This window comes from Meriones unguiculatus, chromosome 1, assembly GCF_030254825.1.
Source record: "Meriones unguiculatus strain TT.TT164.6M chromosome 1, Bangor_MerUng_6.1, whole genome shotgun sequence".
In the NCBI taxonomy this organism is placed as follows: Eukaryota; Metazoa; Chordata; class Mammalia; order Rodentia; family Muridae; genus Meriones; species Meriones unguiculatus.
In genome coordinates, this window is record NC_083349.1 from 82,834,400 (window position 1) to 82,855,559 (window position 21,160).

At 41.3% G+C, this 21,160-nt stretch overlaps 2 protein-coding genes and 2 non-coding genes across 7 annotated transcripts in view; 3 read left to right on the top strand and 1 right to left on the bottom strand.

The window, feature by feature from the left end:
- Positions 1-5,441: 5,441 nt before the first annotated feature.
- Positions 5,442-8,572, top strand: Rpl30 (ribosomal protein L30). Its single transcript, XM_021660495.2, has 5 exons — positions 5,442-5,555; positions 5,653-5,705; positions 5,948-6,093; positions 7,619-7,749; positions 8,513-8,572. Exons 2-5 carry the CDS (start codon positions 5,685-5,687, stop codon positions 8,560-8,562), a joined length of 348 nt encoding a protein of 115 aa, XP_021516170.1. The 5' UTR covers positions 5,442-5,555; positions 5,653-5,684; the 3' UTR covers positions 8,563-8,572.
- On the top strand, positions 8,186-8,318 carry LOC132651445 (small nucleolar RNA SNORA72). The gene has a single exon (XR_009589102.1). It is a non-coding gene; the product is annotated as a small nucleolar RNA SNORA72 (small nucleolar RNA).
- Positions 8,573-9,762: 1,190 nt separating the features above from the next.
- On the top strand, positions 9,763-9,889 carry LOC132651492 (small nucleolar RNA SNORA28). Its single transcript, XR_009589129.1, has one exon. It is a non-coding gene; the product is annotated as a small nucleolar RNA SNORA28 (small nucleolar RNA).
- A 2,715-nt stretch (positions 9,890-12,604) lies between these two features.
- The window catches only part of Matn2 (matrilin 2), a 134,805-nt gene continuing 126,249 nt past the window's right edge, over positions 12,605-21,160 (bottom strand). For 3 of the 4 annotated variants that reach the window (XM_060392962.1, XM_060392960.1, XM_060392955.1), the window contains 6 exons: positions 19,474-19,887; positions 17,001-17,153; positions 16,080-16,151; positions 14,882-15,016; positions 14,452-14,550; positions 12,605-13,071 (listed from right to left, as the gene is read on the bottom strand). In XM_060392962.1, the coding sequence (XP_060248945.1) occupies positions 13,016-13,071; positions 14,452-14,550; positions 14,882-15,016; positions 16,080-16,151; positions 17,001-17,153; positions 19,474-19,887 (929 nt within the window). In that variant the 3' untranslated portion in view covers positions 12,605-13,015. The remainder of the gene's footprint in view (positions 13,072-14,451; positions 14,551-14,881; positions 15,017-16,079; positions 16,152-17,000; positions 17,154-19,473; positions 19,888-21,160) is intronic. The other variant, XM_060392957.1, reaches the window with a different exon arrangement.

Below are 21,160 nucleotides of genomic sequence, written 5' to 3' on the forward strand. Positions count from 1 at the left end.
CCAACAACCAACAAAACAAAAAAACTGACCCTGAGAAATAAAAACTAACCCAAAGACCCAGTTCAAAGACAAAACTTTACTTTTCCAAACTCGTTACCCCTACAGTGAACATGTGAAAAAAAAAATATTCTCACTTGGTCCTTTGTATCAAAGTGTATCTAAAAAACAAAACAAAAAACTTATGCTACCTTGGATACAAAATGGCAAAATAGGATAAAATTAAATGAGAGGAAACATTACTCTGGTTGGCTTTCAATTCGATGAAGGAGTCTCAATATGTTAAAACCAGGAAGCAAAAGAGTGAGGAACACCCCTCAAGTGTGTAAGAAGAGCTTTGGGAGGCCAAAAGGTTGAAGGAGATTGGGTAGCTGTCAGCATTCAGAATGTCTGGATGAGTGCACACTGGTGGGTCGTTCACCAGGTTTTCAGAGACTGCCTGCTTGGGTTCATTGTCCCTCCTCATCCACATATTTATCAGGCTGGTTAATGCACAGGTGTACCGGCAAGAATGTGAAGGCTGAGTCACACAGAACACCAAGGCACGCCTTACAACGAACACTTAGTAACTGCTAATTAATATGATCCTTTTTACTGCTGGACAGCAAGGGCAAATGCACTGGACCAACAACTATCACATAAAATTGTTAGTACTGTTTGTGCTCTAACAAGGAATGCATCCTGTCACTTTTGATTCTCACAGCAAGAAAAAATGGGGGTGAGAGAGGCAGACAGGAAGCACAAATGAATGTAGGTACCTATGTGTGTTTTGTTTCGTTTTGTTGTTGTTGTTTCAGAAGTTTGGAATGGCAAATTTGGTGAAGGAGAACCAATGAAGAGTCCTGTGTTAATTCTTCTCTAGCAATTACCTGTTATTCTTTCAAAAATCACAAGAAATGCTGGATACAAAGATGCATTCAGGAGTAATAACATGTGGATGGCAAAGTCCTCTCAAAGCATATACATTTCATAGCTTTTTAGCTATGAAGATCTTTGTTTTGTTTATGGATATTTTTAGTTTTGTTTTTTTCAAGACAGGATTTTTTTCTGTGTAGCCCTGGCTGTGCTGGAACTCACTCTGTAGACCAGGCTAACCTTGAACTCAAACAGAGATCCACCTGTCTCTGCCTGGGGTTAAAGGCAGGAGCCAGCACTGCCCAGCTAGTATGCAGTTTTACAGTATCAGAATGCTGACTCGAACAATAAACACCCGTCTACACTCCACCTGGATTCAGTAGCTGGTGATACCTTTTTGCATTTGTACCTCTCCATCTGCAATGTTTTACTGAAATTCATCTGAAAATAAAAGGCATGGTAGTAGTAATCTTCCAACACAGGCCAAATCTGGCCAGCTGAGTTCTCTAAAAATACCATACTGTAAGATATCTGAAAAATTTTTTTGTTTTTGTTTTTTGGTGAGGACAAGATATGAGTTATCATATAACAAAAAACACTTTGGGAAAGTTACTTCAAGAACTTTAATATAATGGAGATTGTAGTAATTCTAATTATTTTGAAGGAAAATGAATACATAATACCCAGGGCTGTATGGACAAAAGATATATATATATATATATATATATATATATATATATATGCTTTATTTATATTAGTTTGCTCGTTTGTTTTGCTGTGATAAAACACCATGACCAAAAGTAACTTGGGGAGGAGAGGGTTTGTTTTAACTTACAGTTCCATATCATAGGTCATCACTGATAGAAGTTCAGAATGTGAGGGCAGGAGCTGATACAGAGACCATGGAGGAAAGCTGCTAACTGGTTTGTTTTCCAAGGCTTGCTCAGTCTCATTTCTTTTTCTTTTCCTTTCTTTTTTTAGTTTTTTGAGGCAGGGTTTCTTTGTATAACAAGCCTTGGCTGTCCTGGAACTCTAAATCAGGCTAGCCTCAAACTCACATCATCTGCCTTCCTCTGCCTCCCAACTGCTGGGATTAAAGGGTTCTCACCACCACCACCACCATCACCAGCTTCTTTTTTTTCTAGTTTTATCCTCTATTAAAAAGGTTAATAGTGTCTATATTTTCATGACCATAAATTAAGGTTTGCCAAAAAGTATTGTTAAAGTTTACATATTTGTAAACAGACATTATATTATCTGCCCCCCACTCCTTTTTAAGACAAAGTCTCAGGAGGGCTTTGAACTTGATGACGTAACTGAAGATGACCTAGAACTAGAGCTCCTGATCTAGCTCCCTCCCTCTCCCAAGTGCTGGGGTTACACAGCATGCATCACTATACCTGGGTTTAGGTGGTACTGCAGATTAAATCTAGGATTTTGTTTATGGTAGGCAAGTGCTCCACCTAGATCCATCCCCAGCTATAAAAGGAACTTTTATTCACCTCTTTCAATTGTTGTCTCCAGAGGCTTAGTGCCTCTGGCCTACTCCTGGAAGCTTTTTAGCCTCCGTACAATATAACCTAGCCCTAGAATGTTTTCAGCCTCTGAAACATAATGCTTAATAAGCTCACCCTTTCTTTTTTGCTGAACTCATAGCTGGCTGGTTCAACTCAGCTGTTCTGGCTCAAACTCCTCTGCCAGCTGACTCATTCACTCTGGCTTTTCTCGGCCCAGAGGCCTCAAACAAAGTCAAGCAATCTACTATAATCTCCTGGATCCTTCTGATTCTCTCTCATATTCTATTTCTCTGCATTGCCCCTTAAATTGTTTCCCTTTCCTCTCTCTCCTCATAAGAGCTGGACACATCCTATTTGTCAAATCCTTCTCTGAGTCATTACTTTTTCTGCCACTCAATTAAACATCACTTTCAAACATGGGTGCTTCCTTCTACAAACTAATTTACTTTCATTGTTTAGGATTAAAGGAGTGTATCATCAAGCCTGGACCTAAGCTTTTCTTTCTCTCTTTCTTTCTTTCTTTCTTTCTTTCTTTCTTTCTTTCTTTCTTTCTTTCCTTCTTCCTCCCCCTCCTCTTCCTTTCCTTCTTCTTCTTCTTCTTCTTCTTCTTCTTCTTCTTCTTCTTCCTCTTCCTCTTCCTCTTCTTCTTCTTCTTCTTCTTGAGACAGGATTTCTCTGTGTAGCCTTTGCTGTCCTGGAGTTGCTTTGAAGACCAGGCTGTCCTCTAACTCACAGACATCCACCTGCCTCTGCCTCCCAGAGTGCTGGGATTTCAGGAATGTGCCACCACTCTGGCTCTAAGCTTTTCTTTACCTGAAACTTGCTCTATATCAGGCTGGCCTTGAACTCAGATCTGCTTGCCTCTGTTTCCTGGATTAAAGGTGTGTTTGTATTCCATCTGGATTACACAGACCTAGGTCTTTGGGTGTGATCTCTTTCCAGAGCAGCCATATTCTGGAATTAAAATACCTCTATACCCAGCACTTCTGAAAGCACCTTAAAGGACCAGCAATACACAGGACCTGGTACACGATACCATTTGGAATAAATACATGATGTCCATAACAATTTCTTCACATAGCATTTAGGCTTACACTATGTCTTAGCATGACATTAGTTCCAAGTGTAGTGTGTGGTTCATTGTAATCAAGTATCTACCAAGAATATTTAAGACTGTGAAGAGAAGGCTCTCAACATTCCCAAACTGTACCTGAATAGAACAATAAGGCAAAGTGCACTTAAGCAGACATTCCATTTCATAATTGGATAAAAACCACAAACAAAGCAAGTCAGCAAAGCACAGGATTTTTGTAAAAAAATGGGGTGGGGTGGTATTTTAACCAGCAATGTCACAACTCCAATCTATGCTTATTTAATCAGATGAGCTGTTTGTTACTTTTAAAGTTCATTTAAAGATGTTTACAGGCAGGTGCAGTGGCACACGCCTGTGATCCCAGCACCCAGGAGGCAGAGGCAGGCAGAGCTCTGTGAGTTTCAGTCCAACCTGGTCTACAAGGAGAGTCCAGGACAGCCAAGGCTACACAGAAAAACCCTGTCTCCAAAAAGCTAAAAAACAAACAAAAAAGATCAATGTTTATAGAACTAAAATAATAGAAGGCAAATATCTATATTTGTACCATATTTTTTTGTTTAAGATTTGTTATTTATACAGCATTCTGCCTGTTCACCAGATCGCACTACAGATAGTCAATGTGCCACCATGTGGTTGTTGGGAATTGAACTCAGGACCTTTCTGAGCCATCTCTCCAACCTGGTTTGCACCCTTTTACATAATTTATGCCTAAACATTAAAGCAAATATTATGGTAATCTAACCCTATTGCTTGGTCAAATTCACATCAAAATGGACCAGAACAGTTGAATAAGCTTTAATTGTTTGAAAAGAAAAAAACCCAAAAAGCAAAAAAACAAAACTCTTTTGCTGACCTGGTTCTGTTCCTACTTCTATAACACATTAGCTGTAAAAACTTGAGAATAACAAGGTTACTATCTCACATGAATGTTTTTAAAATTATTTTTTTAAGGGGTTGGGGAGTGTTCACTCTCCCAACCCCCATAACAAAGTAACACAGCATACAGCTTACTTACAAATCTGATTTTCCTTTTTTTTTTTTTTTTTTCTTTTCTATGCTTACACAAGTTTGTTGGTGCAGATGGTTGTGCAGCTGGGCGGAGGTCATGGGCCAATTTCTGGTGTGCTTACTGTCCACCTTTTTTTCACAGGGTTTCTCACTGAGACCTGGAGCTTACACATTAGGCTAGGTTGGCTGGCTAGCTAGCCTCGGGGATCTGAGTATGTTCCAGAAATGCAATTATAATCATGCACAACCACGCCAGACTTCTGGGAAGTGACAAGGGGAGGTTTAGGCATAGAATTCAGGCCCTCACGCTTGCGAGGCGTGGCAACCCTGGGTTTTTTTTGGTGCTTGTAGTAGAGGCTTTCAGTCCTTTTTTCTTAAATATCTCATGTTATAGTTATACGACTGCCCAAGTTTCACAGCAAGAAGATTCTTTAAATATTTGTATTATGCTTATTTTTTACTTTTGTATACGTCTGTGTGCACCGAAGCGCAGGTCAGAGAACAACCTTTCCAACACGAGGGTTTTGAACTCAGTTCCTCCACTTGGCGGCAGGCGAATTTACCCTCGGTCCCTGGGCAAAGTCGGCTAACATGTTCACGGTACAAAACTGCCACAAAAGGTGTCTTGGGGAAGTCTTCTACAGAGCGGTAGCCGGCTAGGTCAAAGGCGGATGGACAGAGGTGCCTACGCTCGCGGAGGGCAGACGCAGGAAACTCGGCGGCCCGCATCCTCCAGTAGCCTGCCCCAGGCAACATTCGCCAGAGACCAGCCCAGCCAGGCCAAAGCCTGGTCGCCGCCGCCTCACGCACCGCGCCCTCAGCCGTAGTCCCAAACTCCCATTCAGCCCCCCGCGGTCAGCCCGCAGAACCCAAGTCGAGAACAGCAAGTCGCGGGGGAGGCCAGGCAGCATCCCTGCCACCAATTTAACCCGGTCCCTATAGCGACCAACGGCCCGGGCCCTTCCGGTATGACCGGCCCCTGCTTCCGCTTCCGGTCTCGGGGTACGGCTGTCCGCCTAGAAGAGCTTTGCATTGTGGGAGCTCTTTCCTTTCTCGTTCCCCGGCCATCTTGGCGGCTGCTCTTGGTGAGTGAGCTCTGCCTGGTGGAGGATTGGGGGGCTCCGCAGGTTTGTGTTTGGCGCTCCGGATCATAATCCTCTCTTCTGTCCTCTGTAATGATAGGTTGGGGATTGTCCCGCACCTAAGGCAGGAAGATGGTGGCCGCAAAGAAGACGGTGAGTGGAGCCGACTGGTCCCGGAAGCCGGTTCACGTGGAGAGCTGGGTCTGGGCCGGGGCGGGTAGATGTGAGCACACTGGGTGGACAGCATGCCGCTGACGTTTCAGGGATTCAAGGGGAATCCGAAGTCTCTCCGAGACTTCGAGGGTGTTAAAGGATTCAGTTCTAGAAATCTGGAACTGGATTTGGTTTTGAGATGGCTACAATTATCGTCCAAGTCTCAAATGTTTGCATTGTAGAAAAAGTCTCTGGAGTCGATCAACTCTAGGCTCCAGCTTGTTATGAAAAGTGGAAAGTATGTTCTGGGATACAAACAGACTCTGAAGATGATCAGACAAGGCAAAGCGAAATTGGTTATTCTCGCCAACAACTGCCCAGCTCTGAGGTAATGGAGGGAACCTGAATGTGTGTAACTGACTGTAAATTTATTGTGGACGAATATCCAGCATTGGGAAGAATAATTAATGACGGTTTTCTGATGCTTGGATCTTGGTTTTGTGTTATTCTGTAAATGTACCTTTGAAGGACAGTGTGACAGGAGAGATAAACTATACTAGACACGCAGGTATAATGTGTAGTTTGTGTTTCCCTATTTTTGAGCATCTTTCTAGGCTTGAAGTATTATACTCCATTGCATGTGCCTGTTTTAGTTTAGAAAAGTTCTGGCTGGATTATGGAAGTGATGGTATAAAATCTATTTAGCAGGGTCTAGTTTTCTGAACATGTTTATCCTTGACTAACTGTTTTTACTTGACCCCAGTGAGTATTGTAACCAAGCTTAAGAAACTTGCAGAATATAATCCCTTGATTTTCTGTGGTACACATCTTCAGACAGTTATGTAGGGTGTCTATACTCAGTGGCAGAATTTGGAGTGTTTTGTCTTATTTTAAACCTTTCAAGTTTGTTTTTAATTTATGGCAACATCTGTTGTTAAAATACAAGCTCAGACTCTCTGGGTCCAGGGTGGGGCATCAGGTTCATTCATAAGCTTGGGGTTCTGTCTGAACAGCCACATACTAAGTGTCAAGGTTCTGTGGAAGTTTCAGCTCTTAATTGTTTCTGTCCATTAACTTGATACTGAAGTGTTTACTGTCTGAGCAGCAGTCTCAGTCACTATGTAGTAGGTGGGTAGGCATCTGAACTTTTAGGTTTCCAGCTCTCCACTTCCTATTCTATGCCTTAGTTTTTCTTTTTTTTTTTTTAATTTCTGAAGTATATAATACCTGTTGACATGAGAAATATATAAAGTTGTAGATGCTAAATTTAACATTGATTTATTTTTAATTGTGTGTGAGTGAATGCATGTGTCCTTGAGAATCCAGAAGAGGGTGTCAGATGAACTCAGCTAGAGTTGTGAGGTGGTTGTGAGATGGTTGATTTGAATCCTGGGAACTGAACTGTAAGAGCAATACAAGATTTCAGTGAGCCTTCTCTCTGGGCCAACATTGACTTTTTAATGCTTATCATACTGTTTACTACCCTAGATAGCATTTTTTTTAGTTTTTAAGTAAACTTATTTAATATTTGAAACATGAGTACAATGTATTTAGAACTGGATGCTACTTAAGTAGATATTCAGTAGATAATTTGCAGGCTACTCTTGTAAAGGATCTGTGATAGTCAGGACAGGCTAGAAAGAATTTCTTATAAGAGTTGTAAGTGATTTGGTTACTATTAAAAAGCCTCACCAACAGCTGGGCACCGTGGCACACACCTGTAATCCCAGTACTCTGGGAGGCAGAGGAAGGTGGATGTCTTGAGTTTGAGGCCAGCTTGGTCTACACAGTGGGTTCGGGACAGCCAAGGCTACACAGAGAAATCCTGTCTCAAAAACAAACAAGCCTCACCAATTTGTGGTCTGTCAATACCTTGGTATGGCATTTTATCTAACTTTTTGTTGTTCCCTAAGGAAATCTGAAATAGAATACTATGCCATGTTGGCTAAAACTGGTGTCCATCACTACAGCGGCAATAATATTGAATTGGGCACAGCGTGTGGAAAGTACTACAGAGTATGCACACTGGCTATCATTGACCCAGGTATGCTTTTTAAATCATAAAACATTTTCATTCTAATTTAAATCAATCCTTCTTAGTAGTTTTGGTTCCTGAGTTCAGACTATTTGAACTTTAATATTGCAAGAGATATGCCATAATTTTATTTTGTAGAGAAATTGATAATGCATGCCAGTACATTGGAATTGGCTGTTCTGTAAGTAAAAATATTTTTAACTTTGAGGTGATATTTAATGAAGTGAGTCACCTGGTCTGCAGAGTAAATTCCAGGACAGCTGGGGCTACACAGTGAAATAGTCTCAAATTCCCTCTCCACAAAAAAGTTTGGTAGGGGTTGGAAATATTAGGCAAAACAAAAAGTAATCTTTGTTGCTTGGGAATAAACAGTTTGTGGTGAATGCCTACAGATACATATTGTCTTGTGTTTTGAGCTGGGAGGTTTTAGTTGCCTTGTAGAACTCTGCGAATATTCTCACTGTTCTGATTCTGTGATAATCAGGACAGGCTAGACATTCGCTATAGTTAAGACCATGCATGTGTCCCCAGACCTAGTTCTTTACCTAGGTCTGGTTTTTTAAATGCTGGTGACAAGCCAGATGTGGTGTATTAGAAGTGTGATCATAGGATGGCTGAGATTATAAGGTATCTTTAATTGGTTTTAAGAGTGACAACTGCAACTGTAATTTGCACATAGTGCTAATCTGCCTTCTTGGCTAAACATGTGGGGGAATTGTGTGATTACCAGGTGCCATTAAATGAATTGTGAAATTTTTATTTTATTTTCTAGGTGATTCTGATATTATTAGAAGCATGCCGGAACAGACTGGTGAAAAGTGAACCAGGAAAGTTTTCCTTTAATAAAAACTTTATCAGAGCTCCTTTTAAAAAAAAAAAACATTGTGTCCATTTGGGTTGTTTTCTTCCTACCTTTTAGTTCTCTTATACTTAAAAGTAGCAATAAGAGTCCTTGAAACCATGGGTCTGGTGGCAAGACCTGGGTGAAAAGTTATACTGCCTAGTTTCCATTTAGCTGGGGTTTTATTTTGTTAAAGATAGCACATTGTATGCAAAATGTTTTGGCACCAGAGGTGTTTCCAACTTTCCAAAGTTGGAATACACATTTCTGTTTATTTAATATGTCTCTAAATCAGAAGGCCATTTGGTATTTTCTTTGGGTGGGTGTATTTAGGCTAGAGGTTGACAGATACTTTCCTTTCTCTCTAGCACTTAAACTAGAGTTTGGCAATTCCAGCTAGTCTAGGTACCCAGCTTCCTTTCGGGAATCGCTCCTGTCTCCTAAGTGCTGGAATTGCAGGCTGGTAAACCTGAACATCCACCATTTATTTTACAGGGTGCTGGAGATTTCAGGTTCAGTCCTCAGACACACAAAAGTGTGTTGCCACTAAGCTATTTGCGGTTTCTAGGGCTTTGTAGGTAGTGGTAATACAGTGTAAGTTTGGTTTTTAATTTATACATGCCTTTTGTGTAGTCGCTGTGTCTGCAAGAAGTGTGTAAATCCAGAGGATTGTTTTTGTTTTTTGAGATAGGGTTTCTCTGTGTAGCTTTGGCTCTCCTGGACTCATTTTGTATACTAAGTTGGCCTTTTTTGTTTGTTTTTTGGTTTTTCAAGATAGGGTTTCTTTATATAACCCTGGCTGTCCTGGCACTCTAGGCCAGGTTGGCCTTAAACTCGGAGATGCCTCTGCCTCCTGAAAGATGTGATTAAAGATTAGAACCACCACTGCCTAGTTGTAGGTTAAAGCTAGGTGATAGGAAACATGCCTTGCTCTTGTGGATTTTTATGGGATAGCTGTGAGGAAGTGCCACGGTGTTGGGGGAAGGTCACAGACCCAAATCAGGGATGGCAAAAGGTGGCATTCTCATAAAAAAGTAAGGTTTTCAGTTGGGTAGCTTCAGTATTCAGGGGATTGTTGGGAATTCTAGCCAGCTGTCTTTTATCTGCATCTCCTTCGCTTCTGCTGGGTATGGAGACAGCTGCCAGACAAGAGGTTTGAATGTTGAAGATCTTAAGATTGCAAGCAACACTCTGTGGCAGATATCCAAAAACTGTCTGACACAATTTAAGCTTGCTATAGCAAAAAAGTCTAACCTATTCCGGTGTTCTCTTCTTCATGAGATAAGCCGTTATAAAGGCTCAAACAATATTTAAGAAAAAAAACTTGTTAGTCATGAATGGAATTGGTTATATAATGTGGAGGTCATTTTTCTTGGAAAGGTTTTCTCTGGTTCATCTTTGGAACTTTGCTTTTGCCCATGGTATCAAAAGGTTTCCTGTCCCAATTCTGGGCTTACCTGTATTTGATCTAGGTGTCACCTAGAGTTCACCTTTTAAAAATTGCATTAGTCCTGTGTGTTTCTCAATAAACCTCAGTCCTAGAGAACTAAGGATTCAGTGTTTTCAACTTTATGGTGCATAAAAATTTTGAGTGAATATTTTCTAGTGCTTACACAGTTCCCAATTAGAATTGTGATACCTAGTCCAGGACTTTTACCTTTTATCTTCTTAATAGTAATTTTTCAGTATTCTGTGCATTTACTATTTAATTTCCTATTCCGTGTCATTCAGAGAGTCAAAGCAAAGAATTCATTTTGTCTTCATCTTCCTCAGTGAGCTCCCTAAGCCCCATCTTGTGAGACTGATGATGAAAAATATATCACAGCTAATATTGAGCACCCTCTTAGAGAATCTGTGGACACTTGTGTACGTAGGATTTGCTTACACACATGCCTAAAACATTTAAGAATTATGTGTATGAGTATTTTGGTTGCAGCTGGTATATCTTGTGTGTCACTTGCAAGCCTCATGCCCATTGAGGGCATTGAATTCCCTGAGAATACTGGAAACGACCTGGAGCGTCTGCAAGAACAACTGCACTTAACTGCTGAGCCCTATCTCCAGCATAAAGATAGATTTGTTCCAGTGTTTTGCCTGTGAGCATTTAAGTGCACCATGTGTCCAAAGAGGCCAGGTGCTGTTGTTCAGTCCCCTGGAACTGCAGTTCCAGATGGCTGACACGTGGATGCTCAGAGCTGAACCTGGGTCCCCTGCAGTAACAGCAAGTGCACTTAGCCCCCAAGCCGTCTTTTGATATTTGGCTATGTATGTACTCAGTCCTGTGACAACTCAACAAGACAGCACTGTGAACTTGATTTTACAGATAACATACAAGCTTAAAGAGGTTAGGATCCCCAATGAAATGCTTAAACTAAGATTTCTGATAACACTTGAGGAAGTTTATTTAGATTTATTTATTGTATGCATTTGTGTTTTGTATGTCTGAGGGTGTCAAGCCTGAAACTGGAGTTGTGGACGGTTGTGAGGTGCCATGTGGATGCTGGGAATTGAACCTAGATCCTCTGGAAGAGCAGTGTGTGCGCTTCACTGCTGAGCCATCCAGCCCCAGGTTAAATTAAAAAAAAAAAAAATTTAAGGACCTAAAACTTAATTTTCCTTATGTGTCGGCAAGTGAGTATGCATGCCAGATGAGGGCATTGGGTCGATTGTAGCCGGAGTTGCTGGTGACTGAGCACAGCTACGTGGTGTGGGAGCCTGGAATGTAGTTCAGCAGCAAACACCCAGCCAGTCCCTAATTTAAATGTGATGGATTAGCTGCAGGTCTTTGTTTCTCATGAAGCTTGTGTACTTTATCATGGCACTAAGGAGAAAGGGGTAGGCAGTTTTGTGCCACTAGAGGGAGCGTGAAGAAAACTGGAAGCCATGTGGCTTGTCCCTTAATCTTTGTCATCCAATCAATACTTTGCAGTGAAAACTTGTATTTTGAGTCACGACACCTAGAAAGATTGTTCAGGTAAGGTTGAAGCCTAGGAAATGTTCTTCCACTCAGCAACTCTTTGGGAGGACATTGTGTTGAAAACACTTGGATATATAAGATTAATACCTTAAAATTCAGGCCTTCCATGGGGAAGATGTTAATTTGTCTTCTATAAAGCTGCAATTTATGAGTAATGCTGTAAGTTCCCCTTACTTATCTCATTTCCTGTGCTTAAAGTGCATAATTAATATATCTTTGAATAGCTAATCTGTGTGTATGCTCATAGAAATTGCTGCAGTGCTAGGCTTTGTCATTGGAGTTTTTGGGAGGTGGGCAGAGTCTCAGTATATAGATCAGGCTGGCTTTGAACTCATGCCTGTTTCAAATTGTCACTGGCTTTTAAAGTTTTTATGAGGTCTGCCATGTGGCTGTTAATGAGTGCCTTCCTCATATACACAAAGTCCTAGGCTCAGTCCTTAGCACTATGTAAACCAGGTGCATAGCTGTAAACCCCCCCTCACTAAGGAGGTGAAGGCAGGAGGCTCAAGAGTTTAAGGTCATCCTTAGTTACATGGTGAGTTTGAGGCCAGCCTGGGATACTGGGTTTTGTGTCTCAACGTGGATATGGGGGTGTGTGTCTATAAATGTGTATCTGTGGGCGGATTATACAGTTCAATGTTTAGGATATTTCTGATTTGTTCCTTATACACTAGTGACTTATACACTAGTTCCTTTTTAGGTCTCCTGTGTGTGATACCAAATGGTATCACATAGTTACGAACTGTGTGTTTCCAGAGCCTGTATGCCACATCAGTAACTATCACTAGTCAGACAGTGTTTGTACTGAGCTGATGAGGTTTGTTTTTTTTTAATGGCATTATCTAAACCTGTTTTTTTTTTTTTCTTGATTATAATGGCTTTTTTCATGTACACATAATTTAAAGTGAGGCTGGACTTGATGCCATATACCGGTGTTCCCAGGCCTATGGAGGTGGGAACAGGAGAACTGAGAGCTCGAGCAGCCCAAGTTAGAACTTACCAAATAGCAAGATTTTTTTCTCATATTTAAACTAGTTACTCAACGCTTTTCTGGAGTGATGGCTTTTAATACTGTATAAAAATTAAACCTATTACAGAACATAGTTCCCCATGACATGTCTTTACATCAAGGTAAATTCCAATACAAAAAAATAGCAATTTGTGGAGTCAGTTTTCTGCCAAATTGAGACTCTTCAATTGGCAGAAGCAAATCATGTGCACAGTATGTTGCAGAACACTGCACAGCTTATTTATTCTTATGGTAAACTCATCTTAGAATTCAAAAGGATTCCTTACCCCCACCTCTAATGAATTTAGACACCTCAGTGTCTCTATTTTCTCTAGCCAGACAATCCAGTGTCTTCTGTACTGGTTGTGTTTTGCTTTCAGGCTCCACTGCCATTGTTGAAATCCTTTTTATGACAGTGTACAAATACACATAGAAGCATTTCTAGCCTTCATCTGTATCGGAGGCGGTTTTCCAAGGCTTCCATTCTTTGTGTCATTTCTTCTAGTAAATCACGTTAAGGAAAAGGAGTCTGGACTATCTTTTAGCTTACAATAAAGCACAACTTGATTTAAGTACTGAAAGTTTAAGGAAAAAAAAACAGCTTTGGGATTAAAACTAAACTGTCCAGTATTTTAAAACCCTTGTACATTTATAGTAGTTCATGTACCATACCTTTAAAACAATATAAAAATAGTTCATGTAAAGTTCATATTAAAAACAAAGCCCGATAGTTCAGGTTGAATTTAACTGTTCCTTAAGTTTTTTGTTTGTTTGTTTGTTTGTTTTTAAGGGCTGAAGAGATGGCCTAGTGGTTAAGAGCACTGGCTGCTCTTCCAGAGGTCCTAAGTTTGATTCCCAGCAACCACGTGGTGGCTCACAACCATCTATACTGAGATCTGGTGCCCTCTTCTGGTGTGTGTGAAGACAAAACACTCATATACATTAAATATATTTAAAGTATTTTTTAAATTTATCCACGCCTTTCTTATAAACTAATTTGTCATGGTATAATAGCTCAGTTTGGGACATGTAAAGTGGGAAGTCAGAATTGTGTAGGAGTGGGGTTTCATCAATGACAGGCCAAAAGAAAGCTATGGAGTAAGTGGCCTCAAGTTTTCTCTTAATGCTCTTTCACATGCAGTAGGTAGAAAGGGACAGGAAGCTCTGTTACCTGTAAGCCCTTTAGTCCTTCCTATTCCCATGGCAGAGTGTTACCTATTGTCAGGAAGGCATTCTAAGTGGGGGGCCAGTTCCTCTTCCACTGACAGACTTGCATTGTGCTGTTCTTAGGTAAGTCTGTTGGCACAGGAGTAGTTGAGAATTAAGCCATTTCCCTATGAACTAGCTGGTGTTGACTGAGGTCTGTATCAGCTAGCTTTAGTAAGCTTACTGTAGTTTGGAGTGACTGGCCGTGTGTTCAATGGCACTGAATGTTATTGCAGTGCATTCCAGTTTGAGTCACTGGATCCTGTTCCCTTGGTGGAATCTTCCTTCTCTTAGAGTGCTGATATAAAGGATCTCTGCTGCCAAAAAGAAAAGGGAAACACCCAGTTCTTCAAATGTATGTGTATCTGCACATATGGCTTTGCGTGGGTTAGGGTTGAGGTTAGACTGAGTTTGAAACTCTTGAATTCTATAATATACTTTGCCTAAGCATGCATCTGAGGCACTTAATGCCTAGTGTATGTGCTTCCCCTCTTACTTTACATACTGCCTGATCGGCCTTAGTGCTCGTCTTCCTATACTAGCGGCTAACAACTAAGTGGTGTCTGTTATAGAAAAAGTCTTTCCTGGTTCAGCGTTGCCTTTGTGGATGAAACGTACTGTTATAAGGTTTTGCCAATATGTGTAATACCTACTGAGCATTCTACCGGAAATGGATATAGCGTTGGGTTAATTTTCTTACTTCTTCGTTTGCAAGGTTCTGGAACATTATAAGGTTTTCACATTTGCATTGTTCCTGGTTTTCTTCCAAAACGCTTCCTGAAAAGCAAATGGAAAGAATTACTACAGTTCCCAGACACATAATAATGGGATTGATCAGTACTCAGGAAACGATAATGAAAAGTGTTCAGACTTTTCCATGCATCCAGATCCAGGGCTGTAAATACTGGGAAAGAGCTGTGTTGGTTTAAAACACTGGAAGAGGCTTTCATTGTACACTGAAGGACAAGATGCCTACTACTGACTGCTGCTTTTAGTTTAGTTTTTAGTTACTGCAGCTAAATTAATTTCCTCCTCTTTCAGCCAAGTCTGTTGGCAGGCTGAAAGATTGCTGCAGCTTATCTTGTAGTGATATTTCACTTGGAATTACCTGAAGATTTTGTTGAGTGGAAAAGTTTTTGTGTAGACCGTGAAAGATTGTCTTCTTCAAACAAATATCTATGTTGCACTGCAAAATTAGAACAGGAAAGTAGGTCTTGGATATTTATGGTGACTGGCTCAGATTCTGTAAAAAGAGAACACTGAATTCAAACCTGCTTCACACTACTGTGGTCTAAAGCAGCCACCAGCTGAGACAAGGCATTTGGTTTGCTATTCCTCACCCTTGGTGTAGAGCTTTGTTTTGAGACATAATGTGACAAAAAGACTCAATAGAGATGGTAACTACCAAACATGGCTTAAGAGACAGTAAATTTTTCCTGTCAGAAGAGAAGGGCCTCTAATGTCATTTTTACTTTTTTACATTACAGTTTATTCATTTTATATCTCAAGTTGTAGCCTCCTACCTCCTTCCCTCCCAATCCCACCCTCCTCTCATTTCCTCCCATGCCCTTCTCCCAAGTCCACTGGTAGGGGAAGTCCTCCTCCCCTTCCATCTGACCCTAGCCTATCAGTTCTCATCCGGACTGGCTGCATTGGATCAAAGACCTCAACATAAAACCAGACACACTAAATTGGTTAGAAGAAAAAGTGGGGAAGAGTCTAGATCTCATTGGCACAGGAGACAACTTCCTGAACAGAACACCGAGAGCACAAGCTCTAAGATAAATGGGACCTCATGAAACTGAAAAGCTTCTGTAAGGACACTGCCATCAGAAAAAAAAATGACAGCCTACCGACTGGGAAAGGATCTTCACCAACCCTATATTTGACAGAGGGTTAATATCCAGACTATATAAAGAACTAAAGAAATTAAAAAATAACAAATCAAGTAATCCAACTAAAAAACCGGGTACAGAGCTAAATAGAATTCTCTTTAGAGGAATATAGAATGGCAGAGAAAACACTAAAAGGGAAATGCAAATCAAAACAACCCTGAGGTTTCATCTTGTACCCATCAGAATGGCCAAGATCAAAAACTCAAGTGACAATACATGTTTGAGAGGATTTGGAGAAAGGAGAACCTTCCTCCGCAGCTGGTGGGAATGTAAACTTGTACAACCACTTTGGAGATTAATCTGGCACTTTCTCAGATGTTTGAGTCTTACTATCACTTTGCAACTTCTATCTGCAGCGAAGCAGAGGCAGAAGCCACCAATGAGACTCACCATACTGCCTTTTAAACTTACCTGTTGGCTGGTGGACCTGCTTTGGCATTTCCCCTGCTGGGGAGTCCTGTCTTCCATCAGAGTCTTCTAGGGCTGAGTAGAAAGAGATGGCCAAGAGGAGTGACAGTTTCACACATGCTTTTTAGGATACTGGTAGAACCTAGGGTCTTTGGTGTTGTTTGTAACACTAAGGATTCAAAAGTGCAGATGGTTATTGTGATGATCTATATAGCATGCTGTTCTCTCCTGAAGGAGCTTCCATTCTAAGGATGCCCCATGTCAAGAAGGTAAGAGTAAAGAAGTTGCTTAAAGCCAGTGCAGCCTCACCCGAGACACTTCAGTAGGAGTGAATGCCACAGGCAAAGCATGTTCCACCCTTGGGAATCTGGATGGCTTTTCCTCTTGAGGACCCCTTCACTAAAGTTCTTTTGTTTGGATCTTAGGGCTGTCTGAACACAAGATGCGAATAAAAGGGGGAAATGGGTATTATTACTATGCATAAGCATGGCTAGATTAATTAGTGAACTGGAGAAAATTATATTAAATCTAAGATCTAAAGGTATTGTCACTATAAATAGAAGCCCCTGCAGGAAAGCATTCTTTAAATGTCCAACAGCCCGCAGGATAGGCATCCCTTTCTACAAATTTCCTGAAGTAGTACTTATCTTCTAGTTACTTTAGTGATGGCTCCTTGCTGAAATTATCAATTCTTTAGGGTTTGGTGAAGATTAAGAATGGCATGCTAAAATATTTAGTATGCTGTTCATCACAGGAAGACATGATAGCTATATTTGTCTTCCATTCTCTTTGGGTGTAGTGTCTCTAGGTATCACTTGGTCAGCAAGGAGGCATTTTTTTTGAACACTGAAGAAATGGTTTGAGGATTTTCTCCTGTGTTCATACTGCCCTATGGTGGGTCTACCTTAGACACGTTTACAATACCTTCACAGATGCCTTGCTTCAGCTTTTCACTTATTTCACCCATTGTACTGAAGTCTTCTGCATAGAAGAGGTGCTTGTCTGTGGGCTCAGAGGCAATCTCCTGTAGTTCTTCCTCAATGGCTTTTCCTACCCCAACAGCATATATAGTGATACCTAAGCAACAGAAATTAGAGTAAGATACAGTTGCATTCCCAGGGTCTAGACATTGTGTTATGTCCAGAGCCAGTTAGATAATAAGTGGTGCCATTTGAAGCATCAGTACCAACACCCCTTCATATTTTCTAGCGTTTTTATTTTGGATGTATAAGCAAAAGAGGATTCTAGAGAGGTATCTACAAGGGGTACACAGCTAAGGCACCAACTTATTGTTTAGCTCTGAAAAAGGTCAAGCAATAAACGTGCAGCTTTCTCCTGAATTGGCCTGCATATTAGGGGAAAGTTGCCTCAGCTTGGTAAATGAGAGTTTTTCTGGGAAAACTTTTCCTGGGTTAACTTAGGACCTTATAGTTAAAACAAACAGGCCATAGTATAAAGCTAAGGTTGGGCTGGACTTAATTCTCTGCCTTGGCCTTTTGAGTGCTTGGATGGTTTATCCTCAAAAGGAAAGTAGAATCTTAACTTTCTCGGGGCCAAGTGAAGCTGCCTTCTGCCCACTTCACTTGGATGGGTAGGTGAGTGGGCACATTGTCTTGAGCAGAAATGGAAAGCTGAAGGGGTGAGTCTCTACACCACTGGAAATCCCAGTCAGGATAAAGAAGAAACTTAAAATATCTACCTTAGATTTCAAAAGGGATATGAGGCTATTATAAAGCCTTTTCTAAATCAAGCTAGTCCTTAGACTCCATTCCCTCATTTGAAAGTAAGCAACTGAGCAGTTTTCAGTACTGGCATCTTCTGGTTAAGCCATTGGACTGGAGGGTAAAGAGCATAACAGAATGGCTTTAAAGCCCCTGGGCAAGGGTGATACCTTGTTCTGAGTCTGTATGAACAGCTGAATTCAGCATACTTGGGAGCCACTGACCTTGCACACATTTTCCTCCAAATAGGAAACTACTAGTTTAAGATCGTATTAGCCATTCCCAGGAAAACTGATTCATTAAGAGAATGTCCCTTTGGGTAAGCCTGGCTGATTCAAGAACTAAATATCTGCTCCTTCTATCTGCATTGGGGTAATCTGCAGTAATCTGAACGCAAAAGTGTACAGTGGGCTAGCTTCAGTGAGTACTAAAAGGCTTATCACTGTTTTGGGAGGCAAAAGATTCTTCTACTCTTTAAGAATGCAGGCTAGCTCGTGTTAGACACGAGCTCCAGGAAGCTAGTTTTGAGTGAACCACCAGGTTTACAAAACACTCAGATGACCCAGGAATGAACACGCTTATGGCTCTCTTTTGGGTAGCTAAGAAAAGTATAAAATGGATTCTTCATAAAGACTGTTCAGGACCCATCAGCCTTTCTGTGAGGGAGGATGGAGTTTGCCACTAGGACCAAGAATATTTTCACTGGTTTTGTTTGTTATTTTAATGGACTGGGAAAGTGCCTGACAATTATCTATGCATCTGGGCCCAGCTAGGCACAAGTTCTGAAGAATCTTGGGTGGGGCTGCGTACATTCTTTTTTTCCTTTTAGGCGACCTGATAGAGCAGTGTTCCTTCAGTACTTGAAGGAGTTTGGCTTGCAAGCGGACTGCTTCATGAACTTGAGCTTGAGCTTTCTCATCTCACCAGAGGACATCCAAACATGAGCTGGTTCTAACATCTGCTCTGGCTTTTGGCCCCCCATGAATTGGGGGCCACACTCCTCTTCCACCTTTCATTTCTATGCTACTCCATGCAATTTACAGAGAGACAGCCAGAACCTCAGAGAAGGGGCTGAGCTCTGTGGAGCAATAAGAACTTAGATGCATCCAACTTTGTTTTTTTCTTTCTTTCTTTCCCCCCCCCCAAAAAAAAATCCAGTTTTCTGCCAACATAGGTCTCTATCCAAAGACTTCATGACTTCAGAGTGTTCCTTAAAGGCTTGACCAAAACTCTATTCACACAGTGGCTCATGAGTGCAGTCCCAGCACTAGAGAGCCTGAGGCTATGATTTTGAAGCCATTTTGTGCTACATAGTGTGTTTCAGGTTAGCCTGAAAGAGAAATAATCCTCCTCCTTTTTAAAGTGTGTTAGGGGGCCTGTAGTGATGGCTCAGTGGTTAGGAACACGGGCTGCTCTTCCAGAGGTCCTGGGTTTAATTCCCAGCACCCATATGGAGATCCAACTTCAGTTTCAGGGGACATGATAAGCATGTGGTATCATGCTTGTGAGGAACATTTTATATAGCATCTCCAGGATGCCATTTATAGCCTATAGGTGGCAGTATTTCCAAGGACTATTTTTAATGGTGGTTGTTCAAACACTGATTCTTAAAGCCAGATGTGAATTTAAGAGACCTGAACTTTGAGCAATATAAACACAACTCCAATCCATTTTACCATTGGCCTTGGCTTTACTGGCCCACTCGGAGACATCATCCTGAGCCCGTCCGTCTGTGAACACAATGGCTACTCGGGGCACCCGTGTGTAGAGGGGCCTGGCCCCTTCTACTTGTGTAAAACTTCTCTCAAACATGTGTTTCAGGGCCAGGCCAGTCATAGAGCCTTTGCCCATGTATTTCATGTGGGCCACGGCTTTCTTCATGTCCTTGACTGAGCTGAAGTCCTTCAGAGTAAATTCTGTGCGGACCTGCGTGGAATACTGCAGCAGGCCTACACGAGCAGCTTTGGGGGAAACTGCCAAGGAATCTATAATCCCAGTTACAAAATGCTTCACAATCTCAAAATTCTCTTCTCCAAGGCTCTTGGACCCATCAATCACAAAGACTAGGTCAACTGGACCTTCAGTGCATCCTGTAGGAAGGAAAGGAAAGGAAAGGTAACATGGTCATAAATCAGAGATCGTGTTTATAGAGTATAAAAAGGCATGCTTCAGCAGGAGGCATAAGTTAATTTGAAGAGCCATCTTTGGTCTTCAGCTAGCACACAGGACAGACAAATGGGGAATATCACAAATAAGGTTTTCCTTTTGTGTTTGAGTTACTTATTATCAACACTAGCAATTTCCCTAAGCGCTACACGCTGATTACTGGCAGCTGGCCTTTACTGTCTATACAGTACTAGGATTAGAGGAGTGGGTCTCAGCCCTCCTAATGCTACAGAGACCCCCAACCATAACATTATTTTTGTTGCTGCTTCATAACTAATTTTGCTACTGTTAGGAATCATGATGTATTATCTGTGTTTTCTGATGGTTTTAACCCTGTGAAGGGCTCAGTCAACCCCCAAAGGGCTTGTGACCCACAGGCTGAGAACCAATGGATCAAACTAGACCAAAGTAGTTCCTTTTGCTTCATTGTAGGAGGCTCATATACACAGAGTTTCTCTGTGTAGCCTTGGCTGTCCTGGACTCACTTTGTAGATCAGGCCTGCCTCTGTGTTGGGATTACAGGTGTGCGCCACCACAAGTGCTAATATTTTGACTCACAGTAGAGGATATGCTTAATTTCTCCTCAGCCATTGTCTCTTCCAAGAAGCTTGTGCGGTAACCTAGCTTGTGTCAGTTACTCCCTGAATACCCCGACATAATCTATTCAACCAAAATCAATTTCCTGAGTACCTGCTCTGTGCAAGGCAGTAGACATAGCAGGATTGGGATACCGACTAACACAGATCTCTACTACCATGTTGCTTAAGTCCAGTGTGCCCTATGCTGTCCCATGTGGGGGGATAATTATTTATCAATGTGTCTTTCTCCCCTAGGCTGAATTCTCCCTCAGCAGATACTATGTGTCGTTTGTTTCTGTGCCCATGATGATTGGCACAAAGTAGGTGTTCAATGCATTATGACTGACAAAATGAAAGAACCCAGTAACATTTATTTGGTAGCATACTTATAAGTACTCTATTGACCTATTAAGACTTTGCAATGTAACTTTCTTCTTCTTGGTTTTAGAGACAGGGTTTCTGTGTAGCCTTGGCTGTTACAGAACTCACTCTGTAGACCAGGCTGGCCTTGAAATGACAAAGATCCACCTGCCTCTGCCTCCTGAGCGCTAGGATTGAAGGCATGCATCACCACTGCCTAGCTAAAAATGTAACTTAAAAAAAGATTTTTGGGGAAATG

Bases quoted from the DNA above. Each gene is read 5' to 3' on its own strand.
- Rpl30 (XM_021660495.2), top strand. From the start codon at position 5,685: ATGGTGGCCGCAAAGAAGACG. The intron at 5,706-5,947 runs GTGAGTGGAGCC...TTTGCATTGTAG, and splicing joins TGGTGGCCGCAAAGAAGACG to AAAAAGTCTCTGGAGTCGAT. The intron at 6,094-7,618 runs GTAATGGAGGGA...TTGTTCCCTAAG, and splicing joins AACAACTGCCCAGCTCTGAG to GAAATCTGAAATAGAATACT.